This window comes from Enhydra lutris, unplaced genomic scaffold (assembly GCF_002288905.1).
Source record: "Enhydra lutris kenyoni isolate GAN:26980312 unplaced genomic scaffold, ASM228890v2 scaffoldscaffold24, whole genome shotgun sequence".
In the NCBI taxonomy this organism is placed as follows: domain Eukaryota; kingdom Metazoa; phylum Chordata; class Mammalia; order Carnivora; family Mustelidae; genus Enhydra; species Enhydra lutris.
This window is the reverse complement of record NW_019154108.1, coordinates 14997427-15016218: the sequence shown is the minus strand read 5'-3', so window position 1 is coordinate 15016218 and position 18792 is coordinate 14997427. Positions and strand designations below refer to the sequence as shown.

Sequence of the window (18792 nt, the reverse complement as noted above, 5' to 3'; positions counted from 1 at the left end):
GGGATCGAGCCCCGCATCGGGCTCTCTGCTCAGTGGGGAGCCTGCTTCCCCCTCTCTCTCTGTCTGCCTCTCTGCCTACTTGTGATCTCTGTCAAATAAATAAATTAAAAAAAAAAAAAAAAAGGAATGTTTGATCCCAAGTTTTGTTTTGTTTTGTTTTACTTTACTTTTGCTCTTAGTCAAGGTGTGATTTATATGGTGCTAAAAGCCATGTGGTTAATGAGATTGTGTTCTAAGTATTGTTATTTGTGAGGGGGCATATATGGTCAAGGTGCATCTTACTGTATGTACAATTTAATTGTGAAGACTGACCTTTGGAGCCAGTCTCTGCCACCTGCTGGCTTTGGAACTTTGGCCAGGTTATGTAGTCCCAGTTTCCTTGTCTGTAAGCTGGGATTGAGAGGGTCAGATGGTACGGTTCCTGCAAACGTCTGGCTCAATTCTGGCACACGGTAATCACTCAGATGATCTTATAGCTGTTATGGTAAATGATGACTGATAGAATTTACTCCTGAAGGAAGACTTCTCCCCAATCTTTTTTCATAGCTAGTATTTAGGAGAGGTAGTATTTATTTACTTACTGTTTTATTTTTAAAGATCTTACTTGAGAGAGAGAGAGAGTATGTGCACGCGTGTGCACGAGGGGGTGGAGGGGCCGAGAGAGAGGCAGGCTCCCCGTTGAGCAGGGAGCTGGACTTTCCTGGACTCAGGGCTTGAGACCAGGACCTGAGCCAAAGGCGGACCCTTTATCGACCAAGCCACCCAGGCGCCCCAGGAGAGGCAGTATTTAACATAATGGGGTTTTTGGTTTAACACATCAGTAATACTCTGAACATTGAATAAGTCAAAATCGATGTTCTGCTTCCCCTTTTATCCCTCTGAGGATGGACATGTTCCACACTTTTCTCCAAGCCTTATGTAAGCATTAACACATACACAATGACTAGCTTTGCTTTGCTTTTGCTTGTGTATTACCCAACAACTTTTGCAACGAACCAGTAGGTATAGAATTTTTAATGGGTGTTACTCTCAGTTCATGGATTCGGATTTAACTGATTTTTTTTAAGATTTTTTAAATTAACTGATTTTTAATAACTGCTTAACAATACCCAAATAATGTGGCTATGCCAGGGTTAATTTGGTAACTATTTTAGATATTCAAGGTGTTTTTAGTCCCCCGCCTTCCATTACAGACACTGTTTACTGCACCATCCTTATACATAATCCTTAAAACTCATCGCTTTCACTTCTCCAAAGTGACACTGCTGAGTTAGAGTACGCGTTAATTATAGTGCAGGGGGATTTGGGGTCCTAAAGGCTGTAGAAAGCGTTGTTGGTTCCTGGCCTTGCACAGTGTAGTTGAAGAATGGATATGTATTTCTTTTCCCAGGGACGTTTTTGCTTAGGTACAACGATTTCAGTAGACAGGGTTTATTTCCAGGGAGGTTGGAAATCCTTAACATTCTGAAACATAGACGTAAGTCAGGAGAGCAAAGGGAGCCTCTGGAAGTCGGTTTACTATGTGTAGTGTTTGCTCTCTTTGTCAGATATGCATTTGTTAGAAATCGTACATGTTTAAGTTTCTCCGTTTTTAAGAGCTAAGAGTCCACCTTGAGAACCGAAGCACTTGACCTTTGCCCTCCTGCTTCTTCCTGTTCCCACACCCTGCAGGGCTGCAGGCATCCCCCGCCCAGGGGGAGAGCCGTCCCGCAGGTAGCATCTTGTCTCTAGAGGCGCCCGCTTGCTCAACGCGGACGCAGACGGCTGAGCACTTGCCGCTGTGAGGTCATCAGCAGTAACAGGAATGTTAGGCTGCTAACAAATTGTTTCTACCACCACCCAGTCGCTGTGCTGGAAGCAGGTGCCTCTTCTTTGTCGTGCCCCTGAGAGCTGCTTCGTATGCCATACGTTTTTCCAGGTACCCACTTAGGTGGTGTGTGTGTGTGTGTGTCTCGTAGGCAGGGGACAGAGAGAAGAAAGGACGATCGCGATGGTCTTCCCGTGTGTGTGTGTGCAGGTGCGCGGGTGGTCTACCTAGCCTGTCCATGCCAACCTGTAGCCTGACCGCCTGGGTTCAGAAGCTTTGTTTTCTCCCATTAGTAATGAGCATTTGGTTACATCAGTTGGAATTATGCAACTCTGTACCAGCTGACACCAGTTCCTACCTGTTTCCATTCTTCCTCCGCTCTGATTCAACGTCTTGGCACTGGAGAAGTGATCACATTGTAACACTCTGGGCCCCGCTGGCCTCTATTCCTGACTCACTGCAGTGGTCACTGGTGTCCGAAGTCCACCGAGCATCCTGTTACGGTTCCCAGTCACGGTTCCCGGTCCGTGAGACCTGTAGTTGCTTGTTTTGCATTCCTGTTTTGTCTCCTTGCGAGAACTCGCCTTATCTTTAAAAATTCGACAGCCATGGGCTTGTTGGAGGGTAGTTCTTATTCTTGTGACACTTGGCGGTCTGGGTTTCCCTGGGCTTCCTGCAGTATTTGGTGACAGGAACAGCAAGGACAGTGACTGCGGACAGAGGAGTAGAGCTCACCGTGTGCCCGGCACTGTGCCTGCACTTGATCTATTACTAACGGTACTGACCCAGCAGCTCGGCGCGGGGGGGCATCGTGACCCCCCGGGGTACGAATGCAGAGACTGAGGCTGCCGTGGAGCTGTGGTTCTGCAGCCTGTAAATGCCTCATGCAGGGAAGTCACCCCGCCACCTCTGGGTGGGGTTCACTGGGGGAGCTAGAGAAGCCAGGCGACGTGGCGGTGATCCCAGGGAAGCTGGGCGCTGCATGCACTTGGAGAGAGAGTTGGCAGAGAGGTGTGGCTGCCGCTTCTGTTTGCATAGGAAGTGACACGGGGAGTCCTCCCATCCGAAAGCCCTGGACATGTGAGGGAAGTTGAGGGAGCTCAGGCATGGGCAGGAAGGAAATGGGAGAGGGAGGTGTGGAAAACTTTGCTAACGAGGGAGGTCCCTGGTGACAGCCTCTCACGAAGAGCCCCTCTCTTGATCAGCTTTGTCCCTCCAGGGTGCACATCCTGGAGGAGGGTGAAGCGAGTTGGAGGTATGTTTACCTTCAGCGAGTTTCTTTTGTTTTGATGAGTGAGTCATGTGAACGGTCTGGGAAGCCTCTTCGGTTGCTCTTGTGATTGAGTTTTTCAAATTGGTTTTGGAAGAGGTTGTGTGTGACGGGCCGGGATCACCCCTCTCTGCGGCACCGACTGGAACCGTAGAAGGAAGGCTGTCTAGGTAAGAGGCACTGGGTTGGGGGGCGGAGGTATGGGAGGCTGTGACAGGGCGGGACCCCGATTTCTGCTGCCATGCCCTCTGCATAGAACATCCTGGGGCTCAGGTTGCATTTCTGCCATATCTGAATGAAGTCTCCTCTGGGTGAGCAGAGATAGGACCGCAGACGGGATGGCGAAGCCCTCTTTACAGAATGTGGTTGTTGGCTGTTGTCATTGTTGCTTTTATATCGCCAGGTCGTTTTCTACCCCCTTTCTGGGTATTTTTAGCATGGTTTTGGGGCTGAGTTAGAGCACAGGGTCAAGATAGTGTCATAAGTAACTGTGTGATTTTGGGCACAGTCTTAACCTTTCCTGCCTTGGTGCCCTAGTCTTAAAATGGGGGTGCTAGGAATAGCCATTTCCTAGGGCCATTGGAGATAATGCTTAGCAGAATGCTTCTGTCATTGTATCTGCTCAAAAAATGGAGGTGCTCGGGTACCTGGGTGGCTCAGTTGGTTGGGTGACTGCCTTCGGGTTAGATCATGATCCCGGAGTCCCAGGATCGAGTCCCACAATGGGTTCCCAGCTCCATGGGGAGTCTGCTTCTCGCTCTGACTTTCTCCCCTCTCGTGCTCTCTCTCTCTCTCTCAAATAAAATCTTCAAAAGAAAAAAAAGTAAAAATGGAGGTGGTCATTACTGCCTTCTTAGTGTTCCGACCCTCTCAGAACTCCCCCGTTCTGCTTCCTATCTGTGATGAGCTGTGACATTCCCGGGTGCACATCACCGCGGGTACAGACACTGATGGCGAAGTAAACTGGATTTGGAGAGTTGCAGATCCTTCGGGCTCTTAAAGAAGGGTGGAGTCTCTTAGGACAAAGCATTCCTGGCATGAATAGACAGAGAAAGCTCATCAGACAAGCAAGCCGAAGTCAGGTGTTCCCAGAAGTAAGCAAGTTGCACAGAAAGAATCCCTTCTCCTTTGCCTGGTTGTTCTTTGCGTTTTATCCAACTTGTCAGGTTTCCCTATAGAAAGAATTTTTCTCGCCATCTTTTAAAAATGGAATGCAGAACGATTACTGTCAATTTGATGTAGTTGCATGCAAGCTTTTTTGGAAGGGCCAGAGGGGTTTGCGTGGAGGGAGAATTCTGATCCCTTTTTTCTGTAACACCCCCACAGGGTGGGCGCGGTTTTCTGTTTTACCAAATTGCTTTATTAAGTACCGTTTAAGAAATACTTCATTAAAATAAAAAAAAAACAACTTTTTTTTTTTTAAAGATTTGATTTATTTGTCAGAGAGAGAGAGAGAGAAAGAGAGTTAGTATGAGCACAAGCAGAGAGAGCAGCAGGCAGAGGGAGAAGCAGGCTCCCCTCTAAGCAGAGAGCCCGATGCGGGGCTCGATCCCAGGACCCAGGGATCATGGCCTGAGCCTAAGCAGATGCTTAACCAACTGGACCACCCAGGTGTCCCAAAACTTAACTTTTTAATATGGCATATTTCAAGCACGTGCAAAACTGTAGGGAATATTATGAGCCCTGACCTCCTTGTCTACTACCCACAACACCTGCCAACTCTCATGGCCGAAACCGCTTTATTTGTCCCCCGCCACAATCCCCACCCCTGTTTGTTTGTTTGTTTGTTTTGAGAGAGGAGGAGACCATGGGCACAGGAGCAGGGGGCAGGGTGGGGTGGGCAGCGGCGGAGGAGCAGAGAATAAGCAGACGGCACCACGTTCAGCACAGAGCCTGACACGGGGCTCATCTCACCGCCCTGAGATTGTGACCTGAGCCAAAACCAAGAGGCAGATGCTTATAGACTGAGCCACCCAGATGCCCCCTGACCCCGTGCCCTGTTATTTTTAAGTCAATTCCAGACAACATATTATTTTCTCTTCTGAATATTCAAGATATGCTTTGAATGCCTTAAAAGTTTCAGTAAAGTCAAAAATGAAAACTTTTATGTTTTGAGATCCTTCCTGTGGGAAGCTCCTGTCTCTCTAGAGACTTAAGAGCAGTGATCCTCAAAGCAGGGAATGGGGAGATGATTTTTTTTTTTCAATGATGACTTGGGGGCTTTTTCAAACTCCTCGTCTCCCCAGTCTTTGCTCCCTCCCCACCCCCTTCCACATACAGTTGAAAATAGAACTGGTTTGCTTCGTGTGTTAGAGCAGGAATAATCAATAGAGAACCACTGCTTAGGGGGGAAAATGATTCCAGAAGCTTTACCACTCAAGAACCACATTTTTTGTTGTTGTTATTTTTAACCCCCCCTACTTGGGGGTTTACAGGTATGTTTGCTTACTGCCTTCTTAACCAAAGTATGCTGGATGTTAGTTGTGCCTGTTTACCACAGAGTGCATTCAGCACGGTCTCCCATGCTGTGGAATGCTTATTTTTATAGTTTACCTCTCTCATTGCCATTTTGTTCCCTGCCAACATACTTTATCTCTCTCAAATCTGCTAAGGGCTAAGAAGCAAGGTATGTCAGGGTATCTAAAGTTAGAGTAAATGAACTATGAGGGCGGGTTTGTTGGTTTGTTTGTTTCTTGTGCAAAGTATCTGTTGTTGGAATGAAGGACTCTTGTGATGTGTGATGGCTTCGAGGATGTTCTGGCTCCGTTTCCCGGAGCCACTACCAGGGGCCTGCCTACATGTAGTTGAGCCCCCTTTCGTGGAGGTCACGTACCACTGAATGTGGGCCCTAGAGCAGGAATCTTTGTTCTAACCTCAGATACAGCTCCAGATTTGGACAAATTTTTCTCCGCCCGCCCCTGGATGTCTGCCGGTGAGTTAGATGGAGGGGGAGGAAGGAATTTAAAAACGGGACCATTCTGCTTTTGTTGTTCTATTTCCAACTCATAGGGGCTTGTGCTTTAAACCTTGCACCACGGTAAGTAAAATGGCTTCAAAGAATTCGAAATATGGCTGTACTTTGGGTGTTCTATCGCACTAAAATTTATAGAAGAAACCGACTGTGATTTTTCACTGAACAGAGCTATGTTCCTCTCTGCCCTTCTTCAAGGGGGAATCAGAGAAGGCATCTCCCATAGTCCTTTTTTGCCCCGTGCACTCCTACCCTTTTTGAAAACTCTCCTTACAAAAATGACACAGTACTTTTCAAAACTGAGCCGTGCCTCATGCAGGTTTATACACAGGATGGACTCATTGCGTCATTTTTTCCCTTCTCACACCCAGACCAGGGTTACATAGTTCTGTGAGGTGTGCTTGGGAGTTGTAATAATGTGGAATGCTGGAAAAATTCCAGAGACTGTTAGTAAATACAGAATGCAGCTGAACAGCAGTTAGCTTCTGTTCGTGATTTCAGAACTCACCCCTAGGAAGAAAGCAAGGCAAGTATACATTATATAGGATGGGAAATAAAAGGGGACTGTGTTTAAGATTTGGATTTTAATTTTTGCCTTTCCCCTGAAGGTTGTGCCGGTAGTTCAGGAAAGGGCATTAAGCTGTATTTGGTTGATGTTCTAAAAGGTCTCTCCACTTCTTACCCATCATATCTAAAATTTGTTAGATCAGCCAACGGACTTCTTCCATATTATGAGAAAGCTGGCTTTACTTTGTGTTTTCAAGTTGGCAGGTATTTTGTTGATACGTTTAGGGTGAAAAAAGAAAGGAGGAGGTAAATCCAGAGCTGATAGTGAAAAGATGGAAACTTACATATTCGATCTTTTAGGAGGCTGATTGGTCAGGAATGGGTTTTGGAAGTGACTTTGAAGTTTTCGTGCATGTTTTCTCCTACTGTAGCCTATTCTATAGAAGGCCTTTAAAGTGGAATGTTTACCGAGCAAATATCCCTACAAATTGCTCTCGGCAGTCATGGACACATTGAATCCTCTGTCACATCAGTCATTCCATTGTAGTTTTTGCAAAGAACTTCCATGGGATGGGGCATCTCTCTGGTCTCTGAGACCACCCCCAACCTGAGACACATCAAGGGCTGGAAAAGGCAAACTTGGGTGGTGGGAATGTTCTTTTGGAAATCTGTGTTCAAATCTCTGCTCCCCCCCCCCCCACAAAGAACACCAGTGAGCTGAGTAGCTTCTCATCCCGCTTCTTCATGGTTTAGCCTCTCCTCAGGCCCCAAAAGTCAGACCTATCTCAGGCTCCAAATTCCTCAGGTGTCCCTTGAGTTCACCCAGAGGCCCCTGCCCTAGCTTGGGCTCAAAAACTCAACTCTTTCAGGATTCATTCTTTCTTTCATCCTCATGACAAATACTTATTTAGCTTTCTGCCATGTCCAAAGGAGACTACAAATCTGAGTCTGATGCAGATCCTTCCCTTCAGAATTCTCTTTGGGGAGCTAGGACCCATCCAGACACCTCTCTCTGGTAAGGGGCACTGTGATACGCCATCAGCCGTAGAGATGCGGCCATATGGATTGTAAGACTGACAGCAATTTGGAATCCATTTCCACCAGAAAAAAACAAAACCCCAAAACTGGATGGTTAGCTAAACACAGGGCACTAGACACATGTTCTTGATGAAGATAAGAAGAAGGCTGCAGCCTCCTTACCCACTTGGGATGGGCTCCTTACCGGAGCGTTTCGTCTACCGATGGGCGCCTTTCTGCTCCAGGTGTCTGCGTTCGGGGGGGTTGCAACACAGGGTTCAGGGTTTTCACTTGGTCAGTTTCCCTGTGGACTTGTCCTACCTTCGTGTTCAACTCCCTTGTTGTTTGCTTTGCCTTTTTTTTTTTTTCCCTTAACTTAATGTAGGTGGTAAGGTACTCGAGCCCTTCTTTTCGCAGCTGCTCTGCTAGCCTGTGAGCCAACCTGGCTCCCTGCACGAGGGGGGAACGGGAAGGGGATGCGTGTGCACCCACAGAAGCGTTTTCTCATTGACTTCTCACAAACCGGTGGGGGGTGGGGAGTGACTTCACAGATGAGTAAACTGAGGCTGGGAGAGGTGAAGTCACTTGGCATTTGCCCAGGCAGGTTCTTTCAGGAAGGTTTGCGCGTGTTCCGTTTGTTTCCTGAGCAAACTTTGGTCCTCGGAGAGGACCTCCCTGCTCCACTGTCCTTCTCGCCTTCTGTCACGTGGGTGTCTTTCCTCCAGGCAGCCTTCAGTGTGCACTTGCCAGCTGCTTCACGGACACAAAAACCCTGGGAGCCAGAGAGGTCAGACAGTTGGTGGCACTTTCCCTGTGATTTTTTGTTTTTTTCACATTTGCTTCTTCTTTTTTTTTTTTAATTTTTTAAGATTTTATTTATTATTTGACAGAGAGAGACATAGCGAGCGAGGGAACATAAAAAATGAAGGGTTCGAGTACCTTACCAACTACATTAAATGGAGAGGGAGAGGGAGAAACAGGCTTCCCACGGCGCTGGGAGCCCAGCATAGGACTCGATCCCAGGACCCTGTGATCATGACCTGAGCTGAAGGCAGCCACTTAGTGACTGAGCCGCTCAGGCGCCCCACATTTGCTTCTTAGTCCCAGCAACTCTGATTGAATTGGGCTAGGGTCTAACTCTTATCCAATGCTAAGGTACATCTTAGAAAAAGAGGACCAGCAGATGATGTTTTGAAGTTAGAATATGTTCCTATGGTCTTAGGGAAAAAAAAAAAAAAAATCACAAGTCAGCACTGTTAGTTTAACTATCTGTATTAACAACAGCAACAAAAAAAAGTCCCTTCCATTAAACTCCATGAATGGGTCTCAGCAACCTTTGCAACTTGGTATTATTTCCTGGGTATGTTCTTGAAGAGTAGGTAGAGAAAACTCTATCTTTCAAGTGACTTTATTTGTAAGGAAGCTTTCCATTAAAAAAAAAAAGAAGAAGAAGAAGAAACAAATCTTACAGTAAGTAGAATGATGACCCCCTAATTTGATCTCTTTTGAAAACCCAGTTCCGTCAGGAAAATCGAAAGCATCATAAACATGTGACCTTTTTAGGAGAATATGGCACTTAGTTCCAGGTTTTATAATGTTGTTTGCATGAGACAGTAAATATGAGGACATCCCAGAGAACCACATGGGCAAAGTCATTCGAGTGTCAAGAGTGAGACTGTTTAACCAGGAGGGCTTGCTTGTTAGAGATTTCACATCCCATCTACCGTCTGGTGGTGTATCATAATCCTTGCTCCCTCTGGCTCTCAAGGACAAAGCAGAGGAATTAGGCTTAAAATACAGAAGGCACTAGGTTACATGTGATGAAGAACTCTATGCCTGTATAAATGGTTACAAGATGGAGTCGTGATACGCATGCTGTGGATTCTTTGAGTGCTAAACATGGCGGATAATTCATAGACTATTAAGATGGTAAAATTGAAAGGGGCGAAGAGGTCATCTTCTTGAACCCTATCCTTACAGAGGAGGGTCCCATAGATTGTTTACTTGAAATCATTTGGGTGGAGCCCATCCTAGAGGTGAGGGGTGTCTTAGCTGAGCTCCTGGAAGCCCTTCCCAGGGTTACAGCTCTACGACTACACAAGTCCTGGGTGTAAATGCCACGCACTTTTTATTTAGGTGAAAGATGTGGGTGTGAAACGTGGAGAAAACATGTCTCTGGCTCTGGAGGAGTTTAGAGTCAAACGTGCTAACACTTTTTTTTTTTTTAATTTTTTTTATTTTTTTCGGTGATCCAAAATTCATTGTTATGCACCACACTGAGTGCTCCATGCAATACGTGCCCTTCTTAATGCCCACCACCAGGCTCACCCATCCCCCCCCCACTCCCCTCCCCTCCAAAACCCTCAGTTTGTTTCTCAGAGTCCACAGTCTCTCATGGTTTGTCTCCCCCTCTGATTTCCCCCAACTCACTTCTCCTCTCCATCTCCCCATGTCCTCCGTGTTGTTCCTTATGCTCCACAAGTAAGTGAAACCATATGATAATTGACTCTCTCTGCTTGACTTATTTCACTCAGCAAAATCTCTTCCAGCCCCATCCATGTTGATACAAAAGTTGGGTATTCATCCTTTCTGATGGAGGCATCGTACTCCATAGTATATATGGACCACATCTTCCTTATCCATTCGTCTGCTGAAGGGCATCTTGGTTCTTTCCACAGTTTGGCAACTGTGGCCATTGCTGAAATGAACATTGGGGTACAGATGGCCCTTCTTTTCTCTACATCTGTATCTTTGGGGTAAATACCCAGTAGTGCCACTGCAGGGTCATATGGTAGCTCTATTTTTAATTTCTTAGGGAATTTACACACTGTTAACACAGGTTTGATTGGTATGTTAAAATACGCAGAAATGATGTGGGAGTTCAGACAAAGAAAAAATACTTTGATGGGAGGGATCAGAGAAATCTATTGAAAGAGGCAGCTGCATTTCAATGGAGCAGTAAGGACTATGCAGTACTGGCATTGAGGGTTGCCTTTTTTTTTTTTTTTTTAAAATCTTTTGACTATAAACATTTTTAGGTATACAGAAAAGCCGAAAGAACAGTGCAGTGAATACCTACCTGTACACCCACCATCTCGATTCAACAACTCTTAATGTTTTGTCATATTTGTTCAACTCTGAATTTATATATATATATGTATTGGTTTTTTTTTTTTAAGCCATTGGTGAGTCAGTTGCAGATATTATGACATTTTTGCCCCAGATGTATCCATTGGCATCTCCTGAATCATTCTGTTAGGTGAGCACAATTTTGCTATCAAAAATGGAAGAAAATGATCAGTAATATATTAATGTCATCTAATTTCTATTCCCTATTTCAGATTTCCCTAATTGCCTCATGTCTTTTATAGCTATTTTTCTAAACCTGGATTTGATTAAAGTTCACACATCGCGTTTTGTTTTTAGAAGTCCTAAATCTCTTTTACCCAAGGGTCCCCCCTCTAACTCCATTCAGTATTTTTGTTTCACAATACTGACTTTTCAAACAAGTTTTCTTATAACTTTTTTCTTGATACCTTACCTGGCAAGTTTCTTACAAATTGAAGATTTAAATAGTTTTAAAAGTCTTTACAATAGGTACTTTCTAGGAGATATATTGCCTGATTGTCAGGTGTTGCTTCTGACCTACCATTTTTAGTAGCTAACATATTTAAAATATGCTGATCTTTATTTGCAACAATAATATAAGGCAATTGCAAAATGTTACAACTGTTTAGAAATGTATACAGTATAGAGGGTTCTGTTTAATATCACCTCTAATAGCTAGCCCTTGCTTATCCTTTTAGTGAACTTACATTCTTTCCCATTACTTTGCATGTTCTCGTTTATTACAAAAATTGGAATCATCTTTATTTTGTGTACGTTTACCTTTTATTTCACTAACTGTGCATTATGGATGGTGTCCTGTGGAATATACAGCACGGATTGTTTTTAATAGTGGCTGGGATCAACGTGTACCCAGCCAGCCACATTCTTTCACAGGTGTTTAAGGTGAGACATACCCAAATATAAAGTACCTGGCCCAGGACTAGAAATGTGGCCTGTGCCCACAGAGCAAATATTTTTCTTTGAGGCTCCCTGGTTAATATACGAGTTAAATCTCGGGGTCTTTGCTTCAATGAGTGAGGCAACGAATGTGTGAGTCGTCAACTCTCAAGGGCTCTGTGTTTGAATTCGGATTCTCTCTTTTTTTGCTTTTTTGGGTGGGTCCCTACATCGTCTTTCCCGCAACTCTCAGATGGTCAGGTTGGCTGTCTTAGAGGTAAACATGACAGTCTGCCAACCCAAAGTGATTTAGAAATGTTAATAGATTTTACCAAGCCCCAGTCTCTAGCATGTGTATTTTAAGCCATCATAAAACATACCTGTCATGCTAAGGAATGTGCCGGAGGGCAGGCATCAAAGACTGGCCGAGGGAGTCTGGGGAGTGGTTTCTAAATATTAAAGCCACTTTATTTATTAATTCAGGAATTTCTCTAGGTAGTTCTCCTTACTTGCCCATCTAAGTGTCCAGAGGCTCAGAGGTAATTCTTTGGACAAAGAGGGTGAAGACAGGCTGAGCTGAATCTGCTTGAGTTAGGGAATCAAGTTAACAGAGCAATCACATCAGCAAGAGATGGTCTTTCGAGCTCAACGGAGAAGGGAGAATGGAACAGAAAGGTGCTCTGGACATTCCTGACTTCTTTGGAAGATAGTGGAGCCGTAGCTGGCTCAGGGTGGACGGGTAAATCCACTTTTGTTGTTATTGTTTTATTCTCCTGTTCTCCATGGCAGTGGTGTTGTCAGTCAACTTTGGTGGGACATCAGGCTGTCAGTACATCTCATTATTAGTAAATTTGGTGACCAGGCTCCTGCATCAAGCGTTTTGTTAGAGAACAAAATGATGGTCCGGGGGTTCCACCCACCGAACTGTTTGGTGAAGAAAAACATCAAGAATTGTGATACTAAATACACAAAAGGATTCATGTATTTGAAACTTTTTAAAATGTTTTCTATCCTCCATTCTAAGTTTATAAAGTAAATTAGAAGGTAAAGCCAATAACAGAATAAGTATTAAAATAAAAATGAGGACACCTGTTAATGAAAAGGAGGCAGTGTTGCAAAGAGGGAGGAGGAACAAGATCAGACCCCAAGTTCAGGATCAGCGAGTCACCGAAATCCTCAAACCTCACTTCTTTCTTCTGTGAAAGGGGGATCATAAAATCTACACCACCGGGTTGTTCGTGAGATCAGAATGAGATAATCTATTTAGAAGTTAAACAGCGCTCAGATTCCACTCCTATTGCTTTCCTGAGTGGACGGGATGGTGCCGTGAAAAAGGCATGTGAGTTTAAGTTGCACAGACATTGGTGCGAATTCTGGCTTCGCCATTCACTCTCTGCATCCTTGAGTGAGTTCTTTTCATCTCTCTGACCCTGGTGTCCTCAGCCTTCGAGTGGATTTTGTCAGACCCCCCCCCCCAAAAAAATAAGGTAAAAAGCATGGGCTCCACCAGGACACTTGGGAGCTGCAAAACTTGCTGGTTCCTGAATCTCATGTTGCCCCGTCCAGGGCTGTGTGCTCGCGAGTGTGGAATACGGCCCCGGCACCTCTAGCTTCCCTCGCGGCCAATGACCTTGCTGCTTTTCCGTTTGCAGCCGTCCTCCGGAGGGCCGCGCTGGGCATGGATACCTTTCTCGGCGTCTGGAGGAGCACGTGCCATAGTGTCATCGACCAGTCACGAAGCTGCTAAGGCCGTCCCAGGGACGTGGGCGCCAGCAGAGGAAGGCGGCGTCGGGGGGCCACATCGCCATGCCTTTCGGCCTGAAGCTCCGCCGGACACGGCGCTACAACGTCCTGAGCAAGAACTGCTTTGTCACACGGATCCGCCTTCTGGACAGCAATGTGATCGAGTGCACGCTGTCGGTGGAGAGCACCGGGCAGGAGTGCCTGGAGGCGGTGGCCCAGAGGCTGGAGTTGCGGGAGGTAAGAGCGTGTGTGTGGGAGGGAGGGGGGCGGTCTGAGCCGGAGCTCACTGAGGGGATCGGCCACCTGCCCTTGGCACCTGCCCGGCTTTCCAGCCCCAGCCCCGGGTGTAGAAGGATCCTGCTGTCCGTGGCATGGGCTCCGTCTCACAGCTTCTGTGCATCAGGAGGCCTGCCCCGGTGCCTGCTGTGACAGGTGAGGAACCCACCCAGAGCTTGCAGGGGGTAGTGGCTTCCCTTTTGTTCCCACTGGTGAGGAGGTTTTTGGAGGGAGCGTTTCAAGTCATTGTCTCTCCTTCAGACCCTCGAGTGGGTAGCTGGCGTTCTGGCATTCCCGCTGCACGTCTGGGAGAAACACCCACGGAGGGGACAGATGCGGCTGCTTATAGTTTTTGTTTGTTTCTCTATTTTCCTCTTCAAAGAGGGGGCAAAACTGGAGAAGCATTTAAAAGGAGCCTGACCAGTGAGGCTTTCTGTGGGAGCTTGTAAATGGGCATTTTGTTCAAGATGCTCCTGACCCTCCTTTTCTTGGCGCCGTCGGTAAGACTCCTTCGGGCCTTATGCAAAACCGGGGTTGGCAGTGAAGCGGTCACGTTATCACTCCTCAGGTTAAGACTCCTAGGAGGGTATGTCCTTTATGCCAGCACACTCCACTTGTCCTAGCCTTACGGACATTCGGGAGAAGAGGCTTTGGTGAGAACCCCCCCCCCCCACTGCAGGTGTGTCCTGAGAGCGGGGAGGGGGGGCAGGCAGGCGGGGGGTAAGGTGACATGATACAGTGGTTACCAGCGCGGAAGGGACTGCAAGCTTCTGAGATCTGAGGATCAGGAGAAGCTCTGTGGTTGTCCTAGGCCCTGTGCCCCCGTCGCCCGCCACATCAGGGTGATAGTATGTGGGGGGAGGCCCTGCTGGAAGTGACGGGGTTTGACGTCGTTCTACACACCCCTTGGGGTCCACCTTCTTGCCGCATCCATACAGGAATTGGGGTCCAGGAAGTTCTTCTCTCCCCTTGGCATCCTACGCGGGCCGACTGCCGTCCTCCAGGGGACTGTGTCACCTGAGCACTTCTGTCTCCTGTCAGTCTTGGTGTTTATGCTTTGCTTTCTGTGATGGGGGCTTCCTTTGAAGTGTATTTTCCTGTGACGGAGACTGCCCCGTCCCACAGATATGTGCAGCTTGGTAGCCGACCCAGCGCAAAAACATGGGAAGTGGTGTGACCTTGCTGGTTGATCGCTGGTTCCTTTTTGCTTATTGGTAGCACATTTGGGTGTACATATTTAAATATATGCATGGCGTAAAGGAGAAACCTCAGGTCTGGAGACCGGTTGGTGAGAAGACTGGTCTAAATTTCTTGTGAAAAGTTTAGTTATAGATCATTCCACTTTTGAGTATTCTCAGTAACTCACATTGGGGTAACCATTCGTCACATGCACTGAGAGACACTACAGCATGCACTTGAGCAGCTGTAAGCTCAGTCTTTCCCGTCTTGAACTTGGGTTCAAATTACAGTTCTGTGACTTAGGAGGTAGGTGCGCTTGCAAAAGTTACTGCCCTCCTCTGGGCCTCCATTTTCTCACCTATAAAAGCAGAATAATGATGCTCACCTTATGTATCATATGGGGGCTGTTATAAATAATAAAAGACATTCAGTATGGGAAGTGTTTAGTCCTGCATCTAATAATTTATAATTGTCTCAATTTTAGTGTCTTAAAAATTTTTGATTGAAGAAAATCTTGAGCAACCACAGTGTGCCAAGTACTGTGTTAGGACTTGATGAATGAAGTTAAATAGGGTTTAATTCTGTCTTCAAGCTATGCACAGGTGAGTAGGGGAATCCAGCATTTTAAGTGAAGTGAAGATGGGATGCGATCCATGCTAAAAGGCAGTGCAGGGGCAGGCCTGAAAGGCAATAGCTCCCCTTAGTGTTGTGCAGTACACAGTCAGTGCCACTGACCGTGGCGGCCCTGGGAGGGGGAGAGGATGTTCGGTGAAAGACGAACAGAGCCTTTACTCTCTGAATGGGGACTTGAAGGATGCCTAGGACTTCAGCAGGTGGAAAAGCAAGCAAGGCCATCCAGCGCATGGGGAGTTGGGTTTTGAGGATGTGAGGATTCAGAAGGACAGGTGCCGTTCTTGGGGGCTAAGAAGGCATCTCCGTGAGTCACCAGGTAGAGTTAGAGTCTGAGGTGCCAGGGGAGGGCGTCTGGAGACCGGCAGGGTAATAATTACTCTGAACAGACTTTTGTTTCGCTCAGCGAGAGGGCAAAGGTGAAACCCGGATTAACCCACAACTGTGTTGTCACAAAGGACAAAGTAGTGAAGTCCAGGTTCTCCTGTCAGGTGTGGGTTGCAGTGTGATTGATCTTCTGATGCTCCGGTGGGGCCGACAGTTAACACAGGCTTCATCTTGACACGCTCTAAATGGGAGCATCCGCATTAGAGCAGATCACTTTCTTTTTTTAATTGTGTGCTTTTGTTCTGTGACAGATGACATCGAAGGTCTGGCCTTTTGTGAGACAACACTTAGAGCTACTCTCAAACAGAAGGGTGAGATCAAGCAGTCCACGGCTGTGTTCTTTATCTACGCACGCACGCACGCACGCGCACGCACGCACGCACGCACGCACGCTGGGGAGGAATGTGTTCTCCCAGAAGCAGGAGGAGGAGGGGATGAGCACAGGGTCTGCTCTGCTCACTTGACTTTCTTTGTATTCAGGTCGTTTTCCAAATAGAGCTGATGGAAAGGAGAAAGTGAAAATCCGTCTAAAATATAGCAAAATGTTTAGTCTTTATTAAGGCTTGGAAACCAGATTACGGTGGCTATTTGGCTTTGCCATTAGAAGTGCTCTGGAGTCTAGATGTATCCTAGACTTTCTCCTGGGGCGCCTGGGTGGCTCAGTCGTGAAGCCTCTGCCTTTGGCTCAGGTCATGATCCCAGGATCCTGGGATCGAGTCCCACTTTGGGCTCCCTGCTCAGCGGGGAGTCTGCTTCTCCCTCTCCCACTCCCCTGCTTGTGTTCCCTCTCTCCCTGTCTTTCTGTCAAATAAATAAAATATTTAAAAAACCAATATATATAGATTAGCTTTATATTAGGAAAGGAAAATTAATTTTTGTTTAACTTTTGATCTACACTAATTATCATTTGTTTTGTCACTTTGTTTTATCATTTTAAAGAATCGATTTTATAAAAAGATTTTATTTATTTATTTAACAGAGAGAGAGAGATCACAAGTAGGCAGAGAGGCAGGCAGAGAGAGAGGAGGAAGCAGGCTCCCCGCTGAGCAGAGAGCCCGATGTGGGGCTCGATTCCAGGACCCCGAGATCATGACCTGAGCTGAAGGCAGAGGTTTAACCCACTGAGCCACCCAGGTGCCCAAAATCCATTTGATTTCTTAAAGCCGTTTTGGCTTTATAGCAAAATTGAGTAGGAAAACAGTCTTATATACCTCCTGCTCCGCCAGTCCCACACCCTCCCCCACACCAGAGTAGAACATACGTTACAATCAGATGAACCCACGTTAACACATCAGTAGCATCCGGCTCCATAGTTTACGTTGGGGTTCACTCTTGGTGTTGTGCATTCGGTGGGTTTCGACGAGTGTATAAGGACACGGATCCATGTGGCCGACTTTTTGAGAGCCACGCCTGGTCTTGAATGGACCGATGTGCTGCCATTTCAGATGGCATCTAGAGGACCCAGGCCAGGCTTGTTGTCAGCAAATGCAGACAAGGCCGGGGGGAAGCTGCATGGGAGAGGGTCCCTGCTCCCAGCACCCTGGAGTTTAGAGATGAGGACAAACAAGGAACAAAGCAAAGGGAACAGCCCATGCTGAGCTACAGAAACAGGAAAGCACATGGATTTTCAGGGAAGGGCAGAGTTCATTTTGCACTGATCTGTGTCTGTGTGTGTGCATGTGTGCGTGCACGTGTGTGTGGAGGGGTCCCGGCAGGGAGGGTAGGAGTGTAGGAAAGCAGGCGGGAATCTGCTTTTGAGTGGTTTGATGTGTGTGGCTGGGGAGTTTCAGCTGGATTCTGTTTCTGAAATGTGTCACCAAAATAATTAAAATAACTGCCACCTTTTAACACGCCGCCTCCTGGGCTGAGCACCCTCCCCATATCCATTCACCGAGCTCTCTGAACTCCGTGAGGTGGCTCCTGTGGCTGTCTCCGTGGGACAGACAGGGACACTGCAGCACAGGGTGACCCGCTGGCCGTGCAGAGCTGCCTCAAGCCCAGGTCGGCAGACTCTGCCTCTCTGGTTCCCAGGCTGCCTGTGTAGCCGCAGAAAAGGAGCCGCGGCGAAATACTTTGGGAAACACCCTCATACGTGCTGTTTTTTTAAAAAAGGTATGGAACTCAGTGTTTCACCATTATCTTAGCCTCCTGTTAAATCCTCTTTGAACCGTTCGGGGAATAAAGTGCTGTGGTGAGATGAGAAGCCATCTGAGGGTTTCAGGGCGGTGCGTGACATGAACACCTTGCATTTTAGGAAAAGTACCGAATCGCAGAAAGAGAATGTGGATGGGGTGACAGGAGAGACAGAGGGCTAGCTGGGTGGACTGAACAATGGCCCTGTGAAGAAGAAATAAAATGAACTCCTTAGGTAAAAACCATTTTTTAAAAATTGTTTTAAGGGACGCCTGGGTGGCTCAGTGGATTAAAGCCTCTGCCTTCGGCTCAGGTCATGATCCCAGAGTCCTGGGATCGAGCCCCACATCGGGCTCTCTGCTCGGCAGGGAGCCTGCTTCCTCCTCTCTCTCTCTGCCTGCCTCTCTGCCTACTTGTGATCTCTGTCTGTCAAATAAATAAAATCTTTTAAAAAAAAATAGAAATAAAAATTGTTTTAAGTTTAGGAAAAAAAATTAGGTATGAATTTCTGGCTAAGAACTCTTTTTTTTTTTTTTTAAGATTTTGTTTATTTATTTGAGAGAGAAAGAGAGCACAAGCCCGGGGAAAGGCAGGCAGAGGGAGAGGGAGAAGCAGGCTCCCCGCTGATCAGGGAGCCCAATGTGAGACTTGATCCCAGGATCCTGGGATCATGACCTGAGCCAAAGGCAGACACTTAACCTGCTTAACCGACTGAGCCCCCCAGGGGCCCCTAGGAACTCTTATTAAGGAAAAGAGACTCAGAAAATTAGAATTCTGATAATATGGTTAAAACATGTTTGGATTTATGGACATCACCCTTTTCCTATCCTCAAATGAGATCGTAGGTGGAATTCAGTGTATCAGATG

At 46.7% G+C, this 18792-nt stretch overlaps 1 protein-coding gene across 3 annotated transcripts in view; it reads left to right on the top strand.

The window, feature by feature from the left end:
* The window catches only part of LOC111150673 (protein tyrosine phosphatase, non-receptor type 14), a 169257-nt gene that overhangs the window by 55723 nt on the left and 94742 nt on the right, over nucleotides 1-18792 (top strand). For 2 of the 3 annotated variants that reach the window (XM_022508202.1, XM_022508203.1), the window contains exon 2: nucleotides 13230-13557. In XM_022508202.1, the coding sequence (XP_022363910.1) occupies nucleotides 13384-13557 (174 nt within the window). In that variant the 5' untranslated portion in view covers nucleotides 13230-13383. Of the gene's footprint in view, nucleotides 1-2909; nucleotides 3248-13229; nucleotides 13558-18792 lie in introns of those variants that run through there. The other variant, XM_022508201.1, reaches the window with a different exon arrangement.